At 35.4% G+C, this 23313-nt stretch overlaps 2 protein-coding genes across 6 annotated transcripts in view; both read left to right on the top strand.

The window, feature by feature from the left end:
* The window catches only part of EXD1 (exonuclease 3'-5' domain containing 1), a 331232-nt gene that overhangs the window by 124435 nt on the left and 183484 nt on the right, over positions 1-23313 (top strand). The window lies entirely within an intron of this gene.
* INO80 (INO80 complex ATPase subunit) overlaps positions 1-23313 on the top strand; it is a 120268-nt gene that overhangs the window by 17644 nt on the left and 79311 nt on the right. For both annotated transcript variants that reach the window (XM_074235124.1, XM_074235125.1), the window contains exons 2-9: positions 7916-8101; positions 9154-9320; positions 9414-9481; positions 11401-11556; positions 13701-13821; positions 15951-16165; positions 16630-16683; positions 20522-20725. In XM_074235124.1, the coding sequence (XP_074091225.1) occupies positions 7959-8101; positions 9154-9320; positions 9414-9481; positions 11401-11556; positions 13701-13821; positions 15951-16165; positions 16630-16683; positions 20522-20725 (1128 nt within the window). In that variant the 5' untranslated portion in view covers positions 7916-7958. The remainder of the gene's footprint in view (positions 1-7915; positions 8102-9153; positions 9321-9413; positions 9482-11400; positions 11557-13700; positions 13822-15950; positions 16166-16629; positions 16684-20521; positions 20726-23313) is intronic.

Here is a 23313-nt window from a genome sequence, read left to right as displayed (position 1 = left end):
AAATCCTAGTTATATAAGGGAATTTTGACCTTGAGTTCCATTTAATTTTTTTTTTTTGCAAGGCAATGGGGTTAAGTGGCTTGCCCAAGGCCACAGCTAGGTAATTATTAAGTGTCTGAGGCCGGATTTGAACTCAGATACTCCTGACTCCAGGGCCGGTGCTCTATCCACTGTGTCACCTAGCCACCCTGCATTTGTTAGAATGAAAATTAATTTCAGTTTTGGACCAAAAATATAATTAGAAAAATAAATAGGATTTTAATGCACTGCCAAATATTTATGAATGAATGACTGTGCTAGATTAGCTACTGTTCTTGAATGCATTACTATTCTTCCGTTTCTTCCCTATTAATTTTAATGGAGGGAGGGGTCATTGTATTGGCATTGATAAATATTTATACCATGTTGGTGGAATTTTGTGTACAAACTACAACAAAAATAAAATATTTTATTGTTTGTTTCCATATAAAGGAGATTAGTAATTATTATTGACTCAAGTCTACTACATGGTATAAGTGCCCATTATACTAGACAGTGCACTAAGTCCTGGGGATAAAAAAAAGAAAAAAGCAAGCTCTGCCTTCAAGCAGCTTGCAGTCTGCTGAAGAAAATTAAAATATTACAGAAAAAAGTACCCAGAGGGGCATGATGATGATGGATTTGAATTCGAGGAGTACAACTGATGGGAAATGAATAATAGCTCTTCAGTTTAAAACAATAATATTTCTGTACTTTGCTGAAGAGAATATTATGACAAATAGATGTGATTAAGTGGCTAAGCATTGTATATTACATAAATATATGATATATATAGCATATGATTTATCATATGTGATATATACTTATAAAAACTTTTATTGATCTTTTTTCTGTTTAACTTCATCTTAATTTCCAAAATTATCCTCCCTTTACTAGTGAGCCATCTTTTTTTTTACAAAAACAATAAAAAAGTGATCTCTTTTAACAAAGTATAAAAAAAGAAAGAGTGGGGAAAGAATTTCAACAAAACTAAACTAGCACACCAATTGAGTCTGACAAGAATTATTATTCTAACCTTTTAGGTGCCAACTCCCCTTTTTCCCCTTTCCACAAAAGAAATGAAAAGGGTATACATTTTCTAAATCTTCCCATGCTTCTTAGAATTGTTCATATCTTTTATAGTACAGTAATATTCTTGTACTAGAATCTGTTTAGCTATTCCATAGTAGCTACTTTATTTCTGTTTCTGTACTATCTCAAGTTCTGTTATGATTATTTTGCTGTTTATGGGACTTTTGATCTTTGACTGTTTTGAGGTATATGCTTTTCAATTTGTTCTCTGGATCAAATGCTATGGACATTTTTGTCTTTTTTAAAGCAAAATTGCTAAATCCTTTCCAGATTGGTGGAACAAATAAACAGCACCATTACCTATATTGTGCCTATTCAACATGTATTATTTCCATTTTTTGACATCTTTTGCAACTGGTGAATGCAAAGTGAAATCTCAGTTTTAATTATTTCTCTAATTCTCATTAGTGATTGTGGGGCAGTTTTTCATATAGTTGTGCATAGTATTAGTTGCTTTTTTGGAGAACTGCTTGTTCTTCCTTTAGATTACTATCCATGGGAGTATCATCCAGTTAAATTTCTGTTAGTTTCCTATGTAACTTGGTCTCTGGAAATAGATTATTTGATGTAGAGATTCCCCCTCTCCCCCAACAAATGGAGAAAACTATGGGAGTTGAATATTACATGACTTTTAGAATTAATGAATTAGCTGGTTTTTCTAAAAGTACATTTTCCTACATTTTTAAGATTCTTGATAGATCAATGAATAGGGAAGGACCAAAAAGATATATTCAAATATAACTAATGTAAAAAAAAGTATTTAAAAAAATTTTTATCACTCAGCTAGATAATTATTAAGTGTCTGAGGCCAGATTTGAATTCAGGTATTCCTGACTCCAGGTCTGGATCCACTGCATCACCTAGCTGCCCCCCCCATTTTTTTTTTAAAAGAAAAGTTGTAAGATAGAAAAATGTAATTGGTGAGAATCACTTCACAAAAATTAAAACAAGTTTCCCTCTAATCCATCCATGTTATCAAAAATAACAAAGATAAATAAAATGTGAGTGTTGGTGGCACTGTGAAAAAATATAACTATGGATTGGTCCAACTGTTGTGGGAAAAAATTTAGAATCATGGAGGAGAAATTAGTAAATTTTTCATATTCTTCAAATCCAAGGTGATTAGCAGCAAGAAAAATACTTATGCATCAATACATTCATAGTACTAAAATATTGTGTAATGACAAATAATGATATATAAATGAAATGGAATACTATTTGTTGTTTAGTTGTTTTTCAGTTATATCTGACTTTGTGAACTTATTTGGGATTTTCTTGGTAAAGTGACTGGAGTGGTTTGCTTTTTCCTTCACTATCTCATTTAACAGTTGAAGAAATTGAGACAGACAGAGTTAGTAACTTGCCCAGGGTCACACGGGCTAATAAGTATCTGAGGCCAGATTTGAACTCCCAAAGATAAACTTCCTGACTCCAGGTTAAGTACTCTATCCACTGCCACCTAGTTACCCTATGAATGGAATTTTTTATGTGATAAAAAATAATTAAGACTAATTTAGAGAAGACATGGAAGACTTCATGAGTATCAAGCTATGTTTTTGATTTTGTTTGGCAATTTTCTGTGTCAAAACAAAATATATCAAGAAAAATAAACAATTTTTTAAAAGGATGTAAAATGACCTTCTGATCTTATTCATTTAGTTGTAACTTATTTTAATATTCACTTTTAGTATTTTCCCTGCTCTCACTTCCTTTCCTCAAGACATCTAGATGGTAATTTGAGCTCACTAGCACTGTTTCTTTTACCTGCTTCACTTCCTAAAAAAATTTTAATCTTTCCCTCCTCCAACTTTTTTTTTTTTAAATTTAAGGCAATGGAATTAAATGACTTGCCCAGGGTCACACAGCTAGGTAATTATGAAGTGTCTGAGGTCACATTTGAACTCAGGTCCTCCTGACTCCAGGGTTGGTGCTCTATCCACTTGACCCACCTAGTTGCCCCCTCCTACAACCTTCTTAAGATTACTAAATCATAAGAATCTCTCCTTCCAGCAAAAAATGTACAAACTACAACAAAAATAAAACCTTTTATTATGTGTTTCCATATAAAAGGAGATTAGTAATTATTATTGACTCGAGTCTTACTACATGGTATGCTTAATTTTTAATTTTTACTGTTAATAATTTGTAAGATTGGCAATTAGCTCCTGAGGAGCTAATAATCTTAATATATGATATATTTACATAATATAACAATGTAGCATAAAGTCTAAACCTCTTAGGTGATTTTGCTTGTGGCAAGATGTATGCAATGATTTTCTTGAATTGTGGCTTGCACTACAATGCTGAAAAATTCTAGTTCCCATAACCATGAGAGACCAGTTCAGTTGTCTTTTCTAAACTACTAAATCAAAATCAGAGCGATGATAGGGGTATTATTATCTGTCAAAGAAACTATTATAGATACAATTTAACAATAACTTCATTTAAAAACCTGGTTAGAGAATTTTTTAATCCATAGTGGAAAGTTTTTGCTATGCAATTAATAGCTAAAATAGAGGTCTGTTGATAGCATGAGGAAAAACTATGGGCAACAAAAGCTTACAACTTAAAGTTAATATCAGGAAATATGAATGTTGTATTTTTTTTGAATGTTGTATTTTTAAAAGTTTTTCAGCATACCTTCGCTGACCAAACCGAAACCTCTTTTTAAAATCAGTTATCTTTGACAAAGGGTCTAGAAGACACACATTATCCAAATTCTCCATCTTGATCCCTGAAAAAAAAGACAAATCTCTTATTATAAAAAAATAAAGTTCCTGCTATTATTATATCTCAAAGGTAAAAACATTTGCAAACTAGAAAGTGCTGATGCTAATAATCTGAATGTAACTTTATTCTTTAAGCTCTCTGCTACCTCCACTCCACCCCAAGCTAGTATCTAGATCTTTCTTTCCCATTTAGTTTTCCAGACATTAAGCAGTTTATCGCAATGATCTAAGGGATTATATGAAAAAATCTCAGTTTTGAATTAGACTTCACAATAAATTTTTTAAAAGGAATTCATAGAACAAAATATGCTGGGGACCTTTGATCTTGATTGGGATAGTAATTATTGTGAACAAAATACTCCTTTCCATGATTCTGAGATCACCCTCAGCCTTTTAATGTGTGATGCATGCCACTTCTTACATTAATGTTTAAAGGATCTGTAATTTAATCTATGTAAATATCCCTCTACTGATAACACAACTTGATGCCTTTAAAAAAGCATTTTTCTGAGTTTCTGTGGCCACCTCTGATGATTTCTTTGAACTTAGGACATGTATGACAGACTCATAATCCTCATTGGACTGAAGCTTTTCTAGTTTGGAAGAAGCTACCAGAATTGTATTCCACTTAGCCTTCTCCAGGATCTAGGTCAGATAAGACCCCAGGGGATTTTTATTGGAGGCTAATACCTTTCACTGTTGTTGTTGTTGTTGTTGTTTTTGCAAGGCAAAGGGGGTTAGGTGGCTTGCCCAAGGCCACACAGCTAGGTAATTATTAAGTGTCTGAGACCAGATTTGAGCCCAGATACTCCTGACTTCAGGGCTGGTGCTTTATCCACTACGCCACCTAGCTGCCCTAATACCATTCACTGTTACAAAAATTATCAAAATATAGCTTTTTATATATTATTCTTTTACTCAATAACCTTCAACAATAGACCCTTTTTTTTTTAAGATTTAGATTTAGTTTTTAGACTAGATTTCCTACTGTAACCCTTCACTTACCGAGAAATTTAAAGACAACAAAAAAGTGTGGGGGGGGAGTCCTTAGTATATATAGTGTATATATATATATATACACACACACATACATGATGCAGCAAAATAAGTTCCCATATTAGCCATGACCCCAAATTTTTTTTCATTTGAAGTAACATGATTAATCTTCCTTCTTTTAGATGTTTATCATTACATTGATCAGAGTTCTAAAGTCTTGCAAAAATTATTTTTCCTCTGTATTGTTATCATTGTATAAATTCTCCTAGTTCTCCCTTTATTTTTTGAGTCAGGTTGCTTCCATAAGCATTTATTAACCAATCGATTATTTATTAAGTACCTACTAAGTGCTGGACACTATGTTATGCACTGAAGTATAAATACAGAGAATGAGACCACAAGTATAGCCACTTCTTGGTAAATATGGTCAAACACTCCTGGGGGAACTGTGAGGGCAGGTTTATTTGAACTTCTGGTCACATTCACTTGCCCTCTTCTAGAGCTGCCTTCGCAGATTGGTCAATTTCCTCTTCCTTTTTTCCTTTTGTTGATGTCATTGCATTGAAGCCTCCCCTGGTAGCATCAGAACTCATGCTGGAAAGAAGCTTATCGAATGCACATGTTTCCTCACTGATTCACATTACAACTTTCTTGTGCTTGGGGGTCAATTTAAGAAGAAAAATCATCAACAAAAAATACAAAAATACAACAACGTGACACTTAAATAGACCCTAAAAAAGACACTTGTTTTCAGTTTGAGACCTAAAACAACAAGGCAGAACATTGTCTTGTTCATCTTCCACTGAGAATGTAGTGGGCAACTCTGCCCTGCCTGAATGAACATAAAAATACTTCAAGTATTGATTTTGGAATAATAAATTTTAGCGAGTGCATTTGTAATTTCTAAATATTCAATCTTTTCATAATGAGAATCAACCACATATTTTAAATATATAGCATAAGTATGAAGTAAATAAATGCAGATATGTAAAATAATGAAATGCAAAATAGTTTGAAAAGGAGTACTTAATGTAGAAGATTGTAATTGGATTTTGTCTTTAAGGGGGGGGACGGGACTGAGGCAATATAGAGGTAAGGATTCAATCAAGTCCTAGAGGGTAACCAGTTCACAGGCTCCTTGATGAGAGATAGATTGTTGTTTTGTGTTTGAGAAACTAGAGAGAAGACCAGTCTTGCTGGATCACAGGGTGAAGAAGGAAATGTAATAAACAATTGAAAGTGAGGGTGGTAAGGCCTTTGAAAATTCAACAGAGGAATTTATATTTGATCTTAGGGACAAAAGGAATATACCAGAATTCATTAGGGGATTGATATGATCAGAGTTATACCTAAGGAAGTAATTTTGGTAGCTATATGTGGGATAGACTATTGTAATAAAAGAAACCCGAGGCAGGTAGAACAGTTAGGATCCTTTTGTAATAAGCTATGAGGTGGCTATGCACAAGGTAATGAAGACCTAAATCTAGGTGGTAGCTGCATGAATAAAAGAATGGGTCAGATATGAGAGATGGGAAGGGAGAAACAGCAAGATTTTGCAGCTGTTTGGATATCTGGGGAGTGAGAATAATTTGTGGATAATACTGAGATTATGAACCTTCAAGATTGAAAGGATGATAGTGCCTTAGACTGAAATAGGGAGGAAAGGGAAATTAATTTTAACTGTTAATTTTCCAAACCTTGACCTGGAGGTGTTTATAATCTCTTTTGTATTGAAGTAGTTGTCTTGCATTTTTTTCTGTGATGGGGACAAAAATGAAAAGAAGAGGAGATGCTAAGAACTAGAGGATCTACAAACATTGTGGGAATAATATATGAATTACTAGATGACATTAAATTTTATTGGAAATTTCCTAGGGTAGTCTAATAATTTTAGTCTAATGAATTTTAGGGATTGAGAATATTCTTCAAATGTCACTCAATTGTTAAGCATCTTAAAAATTGTTAAAAGCAAGAAGACATCTTTAGGGCATTAACAGTCAGCTAACTGAATATTAAAAGTTTAGATGTAGAACAGCATTTAACACTAAGTTAATTTTAATGCACTTCCCTCCTAACACCCCTTTTATTATTTCCATTTTATTGATAAGGAATTTGAGGCCCTAAAGCAATTATGCCTAAAAAAAATGTACTTACCTTAATTAAAGTCTACTTTATTGCTAAAAAAAATGTTAACTTCTAAAAAAAATGTACTTAACTTAGTTAAAAATCTACTTTATTGGGGCAGCTAGGTGGCACAGTGGATAGAGCACTGGCCCTGGAGTCAGGAGTACGTGAGTTCAGATCTGGCCTCAGACACTTAATTACCTAGCTGTGTGGCCTTGGGCAAGCCACTTAACCCCATTGCCTTGCAAAAAAAAAAAACACCTAAAAATTATTTAATTGCTAAAAAATAATATCACCTAAACCATTGAATTGTACTTCTTTTGGTGGTGAGAGCTATTGCCTCGGTGCTAATAGTTGCTGACTCATGAGGAGGAGGAGGATGGCCGAAGGTTGGGGTGGCAGTTTCTTAAATAAGATATCAATTCATTCTTCCTTTCACCTGACACTTGAAGGCCACTGTAGGATTATTAATTGGCCTAATTTCAATATTGTTGTTGTGTCTCAAGGAATTAGGAAGATCTGAGGATGTGTTGAGAGAGAACTGCCCAATGGGTAAAAATCAATGAGAACATACTCAGCATTTATGTACTAAATTCCCTGTTTTATATGGACCTGGTTCATATACAATGGCAATAGAAAAATCAAAGATCACTGATCCCAGATTGTCACAACAGATATTATCATGATGAAAATTTTGAAATATTGTGAGAATTACCAAACTGACAGAGACACAAGGTGAGCATATACTGTTGGGAAAATGGTGCCACTAGACTAGCTCTACACAGGATTACCCCAGATCTTCAATTTGTTCACTATCTGAGAAGCCCAATAAAATGAGATATGCCTGTAGTACAGAGGGACAAATTAGCATCTGTCAGGTGGTTATGATGTGAATGTGGAAAGGAAATTGTTTAATTGGAGTATTTCACCTTTTATTCATTATCTTCATTTTATAGTTGTGCAATCAGAGACCTCTGTGCATGAGGAGAAATTTGTTCTATGGCCTCGGAGCTGGGTGCCGGGGATGATGGCGGCTGCCCGGAGCTGGCAAAACCTCTCTATCTTCAGTACCTGGAGAGGGCCCTGCGATTGGACCAATTCTTGCGTCAGACATCAGCTATCTTCAACAGGAATATCTCTAGGTGTGTTAATTAAGTTGAGAAGGTTGGTTTGCTATCCTGTCCTAAGTTTTCTTTCAGGCTATGGTTTATCAGTCATACTTTAAAATTACATAAATTTTGTTTTAAGTCCCAAACACTACACTTCTAAGATATAGTAGTTTGGTGTTTTTTGGGGTTTTTTTGTTTGTTTGTTTGTTTAGGTTTTTTGTAAGGCAATGGGATTAAGTGATTTGCCCAAGGCCATATAGCTAGGTAATTATTAAGTGTCTGAGACTGGATTTGAACTCAGATACTCTTGACTCCAGGGTCAGTGCTGTATCCACTGCACCACCTAGCCACCCCTACAGTAGCATTTTTAAAGTTAATATATGACAGAAAAATGTCAGAAGGAAGCACCTTTGTATGCCGGTTGAAGCATTAAAGCAGGTGTTTTTATGCCACCTTTAGAGACTGAAAAAGAAATTATCCTCCAGGATCTAATGCTCTGTTCATAACTGGTTGGATGGCAAGAGAGTGTTCCATTGAAGACCTTTTCTGTGCTTCTAACTGCATTTAGCCTCTTGCCTTCTGTTCAGTTCCCTTCTGAAAAGGGACACAGCAGTATTAACAAATGATCTTGTTTCTTATTTAATATATTCATTGTTGACACTTATTGATGGCTTTATTTATGATAAAATTGCCACTTTGTGATTTGTTAAATTATATGTGTAGTGGAGAATAACTGGCATTGAAGCCAAGATTTAGATTCTAGTCTTGCCTCTGACCCATCCTGGCTATGTGACCCTGGTAAATCATTCAGCATCTCAGTGCTTGGCAAGTAAGACTCTAAACTTAAAGAAGGTACTCATCTGCATTGGATAGAAGAAGATTTTTAACTTAGGAGTTTCATGTTTTAATGAAATCACAGTTCCCATCCCTATCTTATTATTGAATAAAATACCAGTCATTTGACTTTTATGTGTGGAAAATTTTCACTTTCTGTAGATTGACCAGTAACTTGTCTTGCCAATATTTAATTTTTAACATTTTCCAAACTCTGATTGTGGACTCAGCATTCTTCATCTTTTTATCAGTGATGACAGTGAAGATGGACTGGATGATAACCCTTTGTTGCCTCAATCTGGGGATCCCCTAATACAAGTTAAGGAAGAGCCCCCAAATTCTTTGCTTGGGGAAACCTCTGGAACAAGCAATTCTGGAATATTAAACACATATTCACTGAATGGAGTCCTGCAGTCAGGTTAGTCTGTGACCTAATGTCCTTCCTGGGTGTAGAACTTTTGTAACTCCTTTTATTATTTCATTCTGCTGTCCTTTGTGTTTCTTTACACAGAGCCAAAATCTGAGAAAGGAAATTTATATAACTTCTCTAAGTTGAAGAAAAGCAGAAAGTGGCTGAAGGTAAGATGAAATGAAATGACAGAGGGAAACAGCATTTATAAATAAATATCACCAAATTTGACTTGGAAAAAAAATGAACTATAAGACATAAGAGGTAGAATTTGTTCAGTTGGGTTCATTTTCCTAGTATTGATGTTGTTGGATCAAAGGGTATTATCAGTTTTGTTGCTCTTGGGGCATAGTTCCATATTATTCTCCTGAGTGATGGGATCAGTTCACAACTCCACCAACAATTCTTTAATGTCCCAATCCTACAATCTCTCCAACATTGATTGTTTTCCTTTTTTGTCATCTTAGCCAATCTGATAGGTGTGAGGTGGTACCTCTTAGTTCTAATTTGCATTTCAGAAAAAGTATTGTATGGTTTTCCTTTATTTTCACTGTGCACTTATAAAGTCATTGCTAAATATATAACAGGTTCCTTCTCAGTAACCAAATTCTATAGCTTCTTGGAAATGCAGACTTTTTTGGTATTAGCTAGCACAATATGCTTTGTGGTTGGTTTCTTTATTCCATTACTCTTTTCTTGTTGAGCTGGGGTTGAATTTTAGGGATTTTTCCTAGTGTCCTAGTATATTGAGCTTTATTATACTTTCTTCTTTTCCCTTTTTTTTGCTAAACTTTGCACCAAATAAAATTAACATTTCCAGATGTGATAGAATAGAAAAGAGGGGGTTGAAAATGAAATTCAATTTCTATTATTTAGAACTTGCTTTTCAAAGTATAAAACAAATTAAAACTATATCTCAAAGCTATTTTGCTTATCTATTTTCTTCTGAATTTTTGTTAATCTAAATCTCTTCTCCTTTCAAAGGAATAATTATCATTTCACTTTCCCCCTCCCCTTGCACTTGAAAAGAAAGAAAAAACAAAACATTTATAAGGCTATGGGTATAGTTAAACAAAACAAATTGTTCTGTTGACCAGACCCAGAAAAGTCAATAGCATGCAACTCCATCAGCCTTCTAGAGTCATTGTTTTTAATTTCATTAATCAGAATTCTTCAATTCTTCAGATTTGTTTTTCTTTATGAATTCCTTTCTTCTTTAGTATTGTATTAATTATTCTTTTTATTCTGCTCACTTTACTCTGTATCAGATCATATGTCTTCCCAGGTTCCTTTAAATCCCTACCTTTAATCATTTCTTATAATATTATATAGTTACAAATTACTTCTCAGAATGACTGGATCAATTCACTATACAGTAAAAAAAAGACTTGATAAAATTTATTTGCTGACTTTTTCAACATTAAACTTAGTAAACTATCAATCAACATGCATTTATTGGCTTGTCTCTGGCATCATGCCAAGTGTGGGAGACCCTAAGACAAAAATGCCATTGTCCCTTCCCTCAAGGATTTTATTTTGTTCAGGGGAGATAACATGCGTATAAAAGACTATACAAAATAAATACAAGATTATTTGGTGATGGAAGCAGAGGCTTCTGATAGAAGGTGGCACTTGAGCTGAACTTTGAAAAAAAAACTAAGGGTTCTTAAGAGATAAATTTGAGGAAAAGTTAATTGCAGGCCTGTGGAGTTGCCATTTCAAGGTGCTGAGCTGCAAGATTTTTATGTGTGAAAGGCAGCAAGTCAACTAGTTTATCTGGATAATAGAATATATGAAGGACAGTGATATGTTTATGGTGTTTGAAATATTGAGGTGGTTTAGGCCAACTTGTGAAATTTTCCTTTTACAGGAAAATTGGAATGAACTGTATGATTGCCATGAAATCTTAATTCAGAGCCATATACATTTATTTAGTAGTTGTTTACTATATGCAGATCTCTGGGATTTACCCCCAGGGATATAAGGACTCTCAACATTTCCTTCTTCTGGAGAATATAGAAAAGTATTGGAGTGATATCCCTATGTAAGTCCTTCTCATCCCAAGTCATATCATCCTCTCCTATCCCAGGGCATTTTACTAAGTGATGAGTCCAGTGACACAGACTCTCCAAGTGAAGAAGATGGGGACGATGAAATCAACCTCACCCGAGAGGAACTCCACAACATGCTGAGGTTGCACAAATACAAGAAACTACATCAGAATAAGTACAGCAAGGACAAAGAGGTGAGACTGAAGTAGAATCCCCTGATCTGAGTAAGCAGCCTTTGGACCAGATTATATATGAGAATATATTGTTTTAAAAGTTAAAAATGATTTAAAATGCAATAACTTCAAACATTATGGTTTATAACTTATGTTTCCCATCCTTCAGGATGTTTCCTTTTCTTTCATACATTTGCCAACTATAAGGCATTTTAGATGACTAAGTACATTTTTTACTTTGGGACATTTTTTACTATTGTTATTATTGACTTAATACATGTTCAGGAGCAATAGGGATATATAAGTCTGAACATAGAATCACTGGCAAGGGTAACTCCATCAGAAGATTCAGAAACACTGAAAAATCCATTGAAGTCTGCAGAGGTATTAGAGAAGTATCAGAAAAAATTTTTTTTGCCTTCACGCTTTGATTATTCTCTTTGTAAAATGTTATTTCCAGGGGGCGCCTAAGTGGCGTAGTGGATGAAGCACCAGCCTTGGAGTCAGGAGTACTGACTCCAAGTACTGACTCCGGTCTCAGACACTTAATAATTACCTAGTTGTGTGGCCTTGGGCAAGCCACTTAACCCCGTTGCCTTGCCAAAAAACAAAACCCTACAAAAAAATGTTATTTCCATAGTAATTTTGGAAGTTATATTTTTACCAGAATTATCAGTGCTGGGGCACAGTTTTTTAAATTGGAAGTTTTCCTTATTGATTATTTGCTAAATAGAAAATGTATCATGGAGCAAATTAGTTTTGTTATTCCTCTTTAACCATGAGTAGCTTATTAGGATATAGCCTTTGAAAAAATGAAGAAGGAAATTGCTCAGTTGCCTTTGACATCCTCTTTACTGATTAAAGGAATATTTATTTACTATAATCAATAATGCAAAATTAGTAATTTCCTATTACAGAGATTCTTTAGAAGCATGTCATTAGTAAGTTGCTCAGCTATTCCTGAGCTAGTATAGAAATATTAATATCTCTAGATTAGAAACCATAGTATGATGGCAACTTGTGCTACCTCATCTCTTTTGGTAAAAGAGTACTTATAGTAAATAAGAGTCAGATGTGAAGATAAACAGGAAATAAGAAGTTAAAGGAGGTGAGTTCTTAAGATGGCTCTTGCTCTTTTGGACCAAAATGGAAAAACAGACTGGAGCCAGGAGTGCCAGCACTTATGGTATGGTATTGATTGCATGGCAGAAACTTTTCTTAGGTTCTACAAATGAAACTTTTATTTCTCTCTATCAAAAGGCAAAATCACAACTTTATGAAACTTAATTGAAAATTAGGTTTTTTTACAAGAGAAGCGAACATACATGTAGAACCCAAAGACTTCACAATCAGTACAGAAGTTTGCATATTTATTACAGCACGATAAGGAAGGAAAAGATACCAGAATCTCTACCTAAAGGGACGTGGCATGAGAGGGGAAAGGGGCAATAAAAGGTGGGAAAAGGACAAAATGCCACCCAAAGGGGAGGAGCAAGGTGACAGAAGAAGCTGCATTCTTTTCCCTTGGGAACTACTAGGCCATGGAGACCATATGATGGTCTCCATATTGACAGGGGTCCCAGCTGCACAAACCTAATGCCTGTCTGATGCCAGTCTTTAACTCCCAATGTCATACTGGGGAGTCTAGTTTGGGATGCCAACAAGAAATTATGTCAGCTTGGGGGGAGGAAGAAAGAAGGTGACTTTTTCCTTGACACATTCAGGGCCTCCTGTATGCCGGGGATGCAATGTTTCTGGAAATACGACAGCTCAAAAAGTGAAAGGTACCCTTTTTATTGTTAACTACTAAAGAAGAGGAGATTCTTACATTGAAGCTCTAGGACAGAGCCAAACATTTCTGATTCTGATCCAGTAACAAGAAGGATTTTCCTCTAATAAACTGTTTCTAGTTTTGTGCTGCTAGTAATACAGCGTAATACCAGAAACAATTTATTAGAGGAAAATCATATTAATGTAAATTATGTCTTGGATGTTCATACTCTAAACAACAGTAGAAGACAGTTACCTTTAAGAAATTGAGCGTTCCTTTGGTAGCATTCCTCATTGAAGAGTTTATACTTCTTTTAAAAATTGGCTTTTTAAAGTAAATATTTAATTGTGTTTAGGCGACAACCTAATCTATCTCACTTTCTCTTGAATTTCAGTTGCAACAGTACCAGTACTATAGTGCAGGGCTACTTTCCACATATGATCCTTTTTATGAGCAGCAGCGGCATGTTCTTGGGCCCAAGAAAAAGAAATTCAAAGAGGAAAAAAAACTGAAAGGCAAGTACTCATACTGATTTTTCCATTTTCTTCCTTTACTCTTCACTTCGGGATCATGAGGAAGAAAATTAAACTAAATATCCTGTCCAGTCCACACTTTACCCTTGAAAAGATATCAGTTATTCTAACTTTGATAAATCACTTTTTGTTTGGCCTGCTAATCTAGTTCACTGGTTTAGTTCAACTTTAAATATCATAAGTTTGCTGAAAAATGTGTTCACATATTACTTTTTAGTCTTCTTTGGGAATGGTTTATACAGTATGCATAGTTATTTTATATTATAATATTAGGAAACTTCTATATCCAATAATTGTGGGAGAGCTGAGTAAATTATAGTGTATCAGTACAGTAGAGTTATCCCTTCTACATTGTGGGAGTCAAGGGGCATTCATGCACCCCCACAGTCTGGAAAATCCACACAAAATTTTTTTGACTCTCCCTTTGTACTAGAGAAATCTGAGGTATTATGGAATTAAAAGATAAAACATGTTTATATTATACAGTCCTCTATATATATATATTTTATGAATTTCTGATTTTCTGCTGACCTTCATGTGTTTTCTTATGGCTTCTTTAAAACTCAAAAATTCCCATGTAATTTTTTACGCAATCCATTTCAATATATCAAAACCATGAAGGGCAAAGTTGCAATGTGGAGGGATAATTGTATAGTAATAAATATTGTGTCATGAAATGACAAATACAAAAACTGCAAAGAAATAATGAAAAAATGTAAGTGATGGGAATCAAGGTTAGAGAATTACTATTACACTAGTTGTTGGATGTTTATATATTTTAAGTCAAATTGTAAATAGTTTGGATCTATTTAATTTAAAGATCAACTTTATTCTGTTAATTTTATTAACTTTTATTAAACTTTTTGTTGTGTAAAGTCCCATTCTGGGTCTTTACTTATCCTAGAATGGAGATTTCCCTTTACTGTACTGTGTCCAGCAAAGCACAAGCTCCATTTCTTCTACCCAAATGGGAAGCATTCAGGTGGGGTTTGGGTGTTCAACTCTGTGCCTTTCTTCCTATGGCTTTTTTGCCCCAAGACTGGTCCTAGTGAGTGACTACATCATCATCCTATAAAACACATTCTTATCCTTGCCGCAGTTGTGTTGTGTGTTAGTGGAAGGTGGATGAAGTCATATATCCTTGAAATATTAAAAGGAGAGCTTCCAACCATATAAGAAAATTTAAAAAAAATTTTTTTTAAAAGTTGGTTGCATGTGGGAAAATATTTTTGACTTGGAGGTCAATAATACTTGGGAAAAGTGAGCAGAGTCTAGAACAAATAGCCCCATTGCTTAGAGCAATTAATTTTTTTATTAGCATTTCCAACCTTTTGTTATACACTTAACACTTCGTAAATGTTGAAAATGGGTGATAAGGGAAGTCTGCAGAATGAAGAGAAGTCTTGGGACTGCCTCACAGTTGCTGGTCTCTGAGGTGATTTACTATAGATCACCTTTTGAATCCTCAGTGGGAATATTGTAGTTGTGTGTTTGCCAGGAAATGTGGTTCTGTTTCTTAATTGAACTCTTAGCAGCTGGAAATCTGGAAGGAAACAGAAAGAGGTTATGAACTATCTATGTGAAGCAGATTTCATTTCACTAAACATCAGAATTCTGATTTTGAAGGCTATTTTTCAGATATATTCCCCTTTGTTCAATTTGTACCTCCTTTTTGTTTATTTCCTTGCTTTTTTTAAATCCTTTTCTGCTGGTTTTGATTTACTGCCAATCAGATCTATTTTCTTCCCTAAGTCTGTTGATTCTTGTTATTCACCTGATGGTTCCCACTAGGTTGAAATAAATCCTCTTTCCTGATGACTATCATTTGAAGCTAATATCCCTCAAACTTTCTTTTTTAAGTATGCTTCTCTAGCATATAGTCTGATTCTTTTTTTCATTTAATCACAGACAGCTTAGGAAATTTTATTTTCTAAATTACTAAGTTCTTCTCTTGGAATGACTATGAGTTTAAGTATGAATATAAATATTAGTCACAGTTGGGAAAAAAACTTTGAAACCCACCTGAGATGCAGAAGTAATGCTTTGAATCTAACCTGTATATAAAAGAGAGGGAAAAAAAACAGCCTTGTGACCATGTGTCCCCTTTATAGCCAAGTTAAAAAAAGTGAAAAAAAAGAGACGGCGGGATGAAGAGCTTTCTTCTGAGGAATCTCCACGGCGCCACCATCACCAGACCAAAGTCTTTGCCAAGTTTTCCCATGATGCTCCTCTCCCTGGCTCCAAAAAGAAGCATTTGTCCATTGAGCAGCTTAATGCACGTCGACGAAAAGTGTGGCTTAGCATTGTGAAAAAGGAGCTACCAAAGGTGAGTGCTCCCAGCCCTCCTTCACATGAGGTGAGGGGACAGATTAGATGGTGTTAATCAGTAATGGTTTTTATAGAGATGAAATAATGTGATGATCTTGAATAATAGCAAATCAGGATGAAAAAGTGTTAAACATTAAAACAGTGATGCTTGAATGATCTTTTGAAACTGGATTGTGTATATGTAGCTTTTTCAGCTTGAGAGTGAGACAATATAGCATTTTAAGAAGGAGCAACTTCAAGGGCAGCTAGGTGGCGCAGTGGATAGAGTACCAGCCCTGTAGTCAGGAGTTACCTGAGTTCAAATCCAGCCTCAGACACTTAATAATTACCTAGCTGTGTGGCTTTGGGCAAGCCACTTAACCCCATTTGCCTTGCAAAAACCTAAAAAAAAAAATTATTGCTAGCCTATATCATTTGAAAAGAAATTGAACCTAAGTGATGTCTTCCTCATTTAATTTTTAGGCCAACAAGCAGAAAGCTTCAGCCCGTAACCTATTTCTCACCAATAGCAGAAAGGTAAGCTTGAGGTTTTGTCCTTTTGACATGTTTTATGTGATTAAAATCTGGAGTATACTCTTATCCTCTTGATCTATTCTTAGTGCACTGGTCTGTTGTCTTTTTTTTTGTTGTTGTTGATGAACTTATTCAACAAACTCTAGAATTTTCATTCTATCCAAATCTTTTTTTTTTTTTAATTTGTCTTCAATTTGGTAAGGAAAGTTTTCTTGGAATTTTGATTTGTGAGACAACTTTTAGCTTGTTTAATTAAAGTACATGGATCGGCAACCCTTTTGGCCTCTTTTCAACATTATTCAGAGTATCTCTGTGCAAAAGGGAAATTAAAAGATTCAGTTCAGATAAGGAAACATTTCTTTAGTGTTTTAAGCTAGTATTTTGAAGAACCAAATTAATTGATGGAGTACATTTTTTATTATTCATTAGACAGAAAATAGGACAGAAATGTTTAATTCCAAGCAAAATTATAATAATTTTTTCTTCATTTGACTCACCTGGTCTTTCTAGTGTTAAAAATAAAAAAAAAATTTATGGGCATTTTTCTTAATCCTTGCAGAGACCTACTATAAATTTGAGTCAATACTGTTTTTCCCTTTTAATTATAGAGGTAATTTAGTCATGTAGTACAGTTTCTGTTATATTCTCAGTTCAGTGGTAAGACTCCTGACTCTGACTTGACTTTCCTCCTTCTCTTTCCCCAATTTCATCCCTTACAGATAATCAACTTGGTTTTGTTGTCCTTTCCTCTAGAAATCTTAGCCTCTTGACCTATTGCTGCTCATCTCTTGCCAAATCTTAGCTCTGGATTATTTTTTTTAATTTATCTTTATTAAAGATATTATTTGAGTTTTACATTTTCGCCCCAATCTTACTTCCCTCCCCCCACCCCCCCCACAGAAAGCAATCTGTTGGTCTTTACTTTGTTTCCATGTTGTACATTGATCCAAATTGAGTGTGATGAGAGAGAAATCATATCCTTAAAGAAGAGACAAGAAGTCTAAGAGGTAACAAGATCAGACAATAAGATATCTGGGTTTTTTTTCCCCCTAAAATAAAGGGAATAGTCCTTGAACTTTGTTCAAACTCCACAGCTCCTTATCTGGATACAGATGGCACTCTCCTTTGCAGATAGCCCAAAATTGTTCCCAATTGTTGCACTGATGGAATAAGCAAGCCCTTCAAGGTTGATCATCACACCCATGTTGCTGTTAGGGTATACAGTGTTTTTCTGGTTCTGTTCATCTCACTCAGCATCAGTTCATGGAAGTCCCTCCAGGCTTCCCTGAAATCCCATCCCTCCTGGTTTCTAATAGAACAATAGTGTTCCATGGCATACATATACCACATTTGCTAAGCCATTCCCTAATTGAAGGACATTTACTTGATTTCCAATTCTTTGCCACCACAAACAGGGCTGCTATAAATATTTTTGTACAAGTGATGTTTTTACCCTTTTTCATCATCTCTTCAGGGTATAGACCCAGTAGTGGTATTGCTGGGTCAAGGGTATGCACATTTTTGTTGCCCTTTGGGCGTAGTTCCAAGTAGCTCTCCAGAAGGGTTGGATGAGTTCACAGCTCCACCAACAGTGTAATAGTGTCCCAGATTTCCCACAACCCTTCCAACAATGATCATTATCCTTTCTGGTCATATTGGCCAGTCTGAGAGATGTGAGGTGGTACCTCAGAGAAGCTTTAATTTGCATTTCTCTAATAATTAATGATTTAGAGAAAATTTTCATATGGCTATGGATTGCTTTGATTTCCTCATCTGTAAATTGCCTTTTTAGCTCTGGATTATTTCCATCATCCACTACCTTAGCTTGTACTCACATGCTGGTGAATGGAGCTACCAGAAGTCATAGTCATGCAAAGTAGCTGCACTACAAATTCATATTACCCAGTTTCACCTGGACTCTCACATCAACAAGGCAATTCTCTCATCTTTCTCTAAATGATTGCTTATCTTACTTTCCAAAGAAGATGTTCCAACCTTTTTCTTCTTTCTTTATGCTTCCCACACCTTCTTATTCCTATTCTGTCCACTAGGGCCTTCTTAGTTTACTGAGAAAATTAAAACCATTTGTGGTAAGCTCTCTGTTCTAACCCTCTATCCCTTGACAACATCCACCATTGTCTCCTTTTTTCCTCTAGTCTCTGATAATGATGTGACCCTTCTTGCCAAAGCCAGCCCCTCTCCAGGAACTCTTCATTCCCTCCTGTCTTCTCCAGCATATGGCCTCCTCAGTCAATGTTTCTCTTGGTTTTGTATTTGTATACCTAACTTATATATAGCTTATGCTCTCTTGGTCATTTACCAAGTGCTTTATATATAAATTTTTTTCCTCATTTTTTCTAGTCTTCTATCTCTCATCTACTTGACTGTCTCCCCTTTCCTTAAAATCCCTTCACTAGATACTCTCAAATTATCATCCCCCTTGCTTCCTCCCTTTCTCAATAACATTCCTAGAAAAAGCTCCATTTCCTATCCCGCCACTGGCTTTCAGCCCTATTACTCATTTGAAACTATTTCCTTTGATATGACCTCTTAATTAATAAATTTCATTTCTCTGTTTCCTTCTTGTCCTCTTTTTCATTTGACCCAATTGACCACCTTTCTAGATATCTTCTCTCTGGATTTTCATGATCCCACTACCCTAGTTCTTATCTGCCTTGTCTAACTGTACCTTCCTCTCTCCTAAAACTTCATTGACCCTCTTTTATTGTCAGAAGATGGGAAGGCTATAGAGGAGGGATGGAATGGTAAGTGGAGCCAACCACCTGAGAGGCCAACTCTGACATAGAGGCACTTAATGAAAGCCAGGGCTCTCTGAACCTTGTCCTTTTCTTTCCTCATCAGCTCCCAGCTCTCTCTCTGAAGAAGAATTACACATTTACCTATCTAGCCTCAAGCTTCACTTTGAGCTTTTACTCTACTTCACATTAGCTATCTATTGAACATTTCAAATTTGATATCCTGAAGACACTTTAAAATGAATAAAAGAGGGGCAGCTAGGTGGCACAGTGGATAGAACACCCACTCTGGAGTGCAGAAGACCTGAGTTCAAATGTGGCCTCAGACATTTAAAAATTACCTAGCTTTGTGACTTTGGACAAGTCATTTAACCCTATTACCTTGCAAAAAAAAAAAAAAAAGGTAAAAGAGATTTTATTATCTTTGCCCAAAACTCTGCTTTTCCAACCTTCTAATTTCTCAAAGAGGAACCACCATTATTCCATTCTTCCATGTTATAAACTGTAGCCATTAACCTTCACAACTCATTCTTCCATCCTATCTACTTCTGCTAAAGTGATTCCCTCTCTCCTAAATTACCTTGTATGTAACTACCTTATTCCAACTTCTGTAACTAGCTTATTTTTATATAATTTCATTTGAATAGATATTGTTTTGTCTTTAGTATTTATATTAACAGGCCTAGCACCTAACAACCAGACCTAGAAAGGGTAGGTGCTTTTAAATGTTTGTTGATGGATTAATTGATATCAGACTCTAATTATATCCCATTTTCTTCTTTATTTCTCTCTTGTATTGAATGCTATGCCTCATATTATGTACTGTTTATTAAGAACATTTGTAGAACATCAGTAGCAAGATGGTGTCCATAAGATGCCTGTTACATCCTCTCAATGTTTATCAGTAAAAATAACTACAGTCATTATAGTTACTAAGAAAAGTCCTTTTTAAGTACTCCTTTTTAGAATGAATATGGGAATAAGGTTGAGTTTGTCAGAGAAGGCTAATATTGATGTTTAGACTCTAGGGAGAACTAACCTGTAGTATTGTTTTTCTCTTATTTTGAGTTTTTTCTATCTTGCAGCTTGCCCACCAATGTATGAGGGAAGTACGACGTGCTGCCATCCAAGCTCAGAAAAACTGTAAGGAGACCCTACCCAGAGCTCGCCGCCTCACAAAGGAAATGCTTCTTTACTGGAAGAAGTATGAAAAGGTGGAGAAGGAGCATCGGAAACGTGCTGAGAAGGAGGCCCTGGAGCAGCGTAAGCTAGATGAAGAGATGAGGGAGGTAGGATGAAGGCAAATGTTTTAGCAAGCTCTATTTGTAGTACTTGGGGCAAGATTACTCATATTTATTTCATTTACTCTAAATTTAACTTGCCATATTATCAATATTTCCTTTGTAAGAGATATGATTTCTCTTTAGATCTTGATAGTTTTAATTATTGGGATATTTTGCAAGATCAAGTCTAGTTAGATGTTTTTTGTGTTTTTGTTAGGCTTCTCATGCTAGCCTTAATGTTTGCTTCCCTACCACCCTTATGCTCACAACCTGTATGTGAGCTGACTTGATTCAATTGTTACATCGCTATCAGCTGCTGTTTGGATCTACTAGACAGGCAGAGTGCCAGGTTAAACTAGTCTGGAACCAGACCAGCTCAGGTGCCTTTTGTCCCCTGCCTATGTAAGCTATAGGCTATGCACTTACTGAGCCTAAAGTCAATATGAATGAATTGGAGTCTACATGTTGCAGTGTGTTTGCACACATAGTGAAATGGGATACAGCTAATAAATAAGAGGGTTGGATGACAGATACAAGAAAAGAGAGGAAAGGATAGAAAGGGAAAGGGTGAACAGCGAACTTGGAGATATTCAGAGAGAGAGAGAGGTAGTGAAGCAAAAGTTGAATAGACTGCTGATCAGAATGAAGTCATGTGATGTTCTGCCTGCTGGTGGGGCACTTTCAGCTGCACACATGGATTTGCTTTGCCATCAAGAGGTTTTCTTAAGATGCTAATAACCCTGTGAATCAGTGCTAGGATCAACATGAACTCCTAGAAGAAGAAAAAAAATAGGACTGGAAAGTTTGAACACTAGAGGCTTCATTTGTTTCAGAATAATTATTATCAGGCATAGGATGGATTAAAGCCACAATGAAAAGATGAATCCAGACAAGAGCTGCATCATGTTAGTGAAGGCAAAGAGTTTGCATAGAAATAACTCCTTTTAGCTAGAATTTGAGAAGCTTAAAGGTTTCTCAGAAGGTTTTAGAAATCCCAAAATAGTGTCTAATTATTCTGCCTGAGTAGTAGAGAGAACTTAGAAAATACCCAATTATCAGGGCGGCTAGGTAGCACAGTGGATAGGGCACCCGCCCCTGGAGTCAGGAGTACCTGAGTTCAAATCTGGCCTCAGACACTTAATAATTACTTAGCTGTGTGGCCTTGGGCAAGCCACTTGATCCCATTGCCTTGCAAAAAAATAAAAAGAAAAGAAAAGAAAAGACAAAAGAAATACCCAAATATCTTTGGTATTGAAAACTGTACCAATCTTTCCATATCAAAGATAAATCTTTGCCTAGTCTCCAGTACTCAGTAAAATAATTCCCATCTTAATGAAGTATAAAGAACTTGTCAACACGTATGTTGACTGTACAACCTATCCACTTGTTATTAGCTTCACCTGAGTTTGCCTATAATATTCATCCTCTGGACACCTTTTCACTTTTCTCAAAGCAAAGAACAGCTCTATGATCCTTTTGAAAGCTGATATGTGATACCTTTTTCTCTATTGGAAGAGAATGTTAAAGGGATCCTGGCATGGTAGAGGTAGATTTGAATAGCAGAATTCTAAAAGTGTATAATTATGACCAAAGGTCAGATTTCCCTATTAATATTGCTAGGTACTAAAACACCTTTTGTTCCCCAATGTGCCTGCATTTCATTCTTTATCCATTAACATACTATTGATTATGTTTATAGATTTTAGCAACCCTTTTAAGAGCTCCCAGGGAATCTGTATGGAGCACCTAATTTTTATGTTACATTTGCTGCCCTTTAGAACTTTAAATCTGTCAAGTGTCCTTGCATTTGCACTGAAAGTTGAGGGGCGGCTAGGTGGTGCAGTGGATAGAGCACCAGCCCTGGAGTCAGGAGTCCCTGAGTTCAAATCCAGCCTTAGACACTTACCTGTGTGGCCTTGGGCAAACCACTTAACACCATCTGCCTTGCAAAAACCTAAAAAAAAAAATACTTGCATTGAAAGTTGGTAGGCATAGCATTTCTCTTTGACTTAAGATTTTTTTCCCCTGAAGTTCAGAAATAGTTTTTAATAATTATATTGTCCTTAATAAATTTGTCATTTTTCACTTATTCAAGGGGTTATGCTTTCTTGATGAAGGTGAAGGAAGATGTTACATGTTTTCATTCTGAAAATTCATCTCACCTAAGCACTTTTTGCTTATTGCAGCAGTGGGCATTCTGTCATAAGCATCAAGATTTTCCCTGATTTTGATGTTCAAGTTTGTATTCCAATCTTATTTTCCTTTCTGCTTATCTTGCCATGTGCCCCAATTTATTAAGAATAATTTTATTCACTAAATTGTTCTTTAGTGAATTCATAGTTTGAATTTAGGTTGCCCAGGTTAAATTTTTTTTTTCAGGCATCTATTTTAGTCTTTTAGGTATTGCTGAAGCTTTTCAGCTTCAGGCAGAATTCTGGGAATATTCTTTTTTTTTTTGGATAAAGGTTTTGCCTTCAGAAGTAGGACTTGTCATTGAGGCTCTGAAGAATTCACAATTCTTAACTAGTTGATAAAGTTTTTGGTGGTCAGCTTTTGGTAATGTATCTGTTGTTTGTCATAAAAATTACTGTGAT

Source organism: Macrotis lagotis, chromosome 4, assembly GCF_037893015.1.
Source record: "Macrotis lagotis isolate mMagLag1 chromosome 4, bilby.v1.9.chrom.fasta, whole genome shotgun sequence".
NCBI classification, from domain to species: Eukaryota; Metazoa; Chordata; class Mammalia; order Peramelemorphia; family Peramelidae; genus Macrotis; species Macrotis lagotis.
This window is presented reverse-complemented; position numbering and strand designations above follow the sequence as displayed.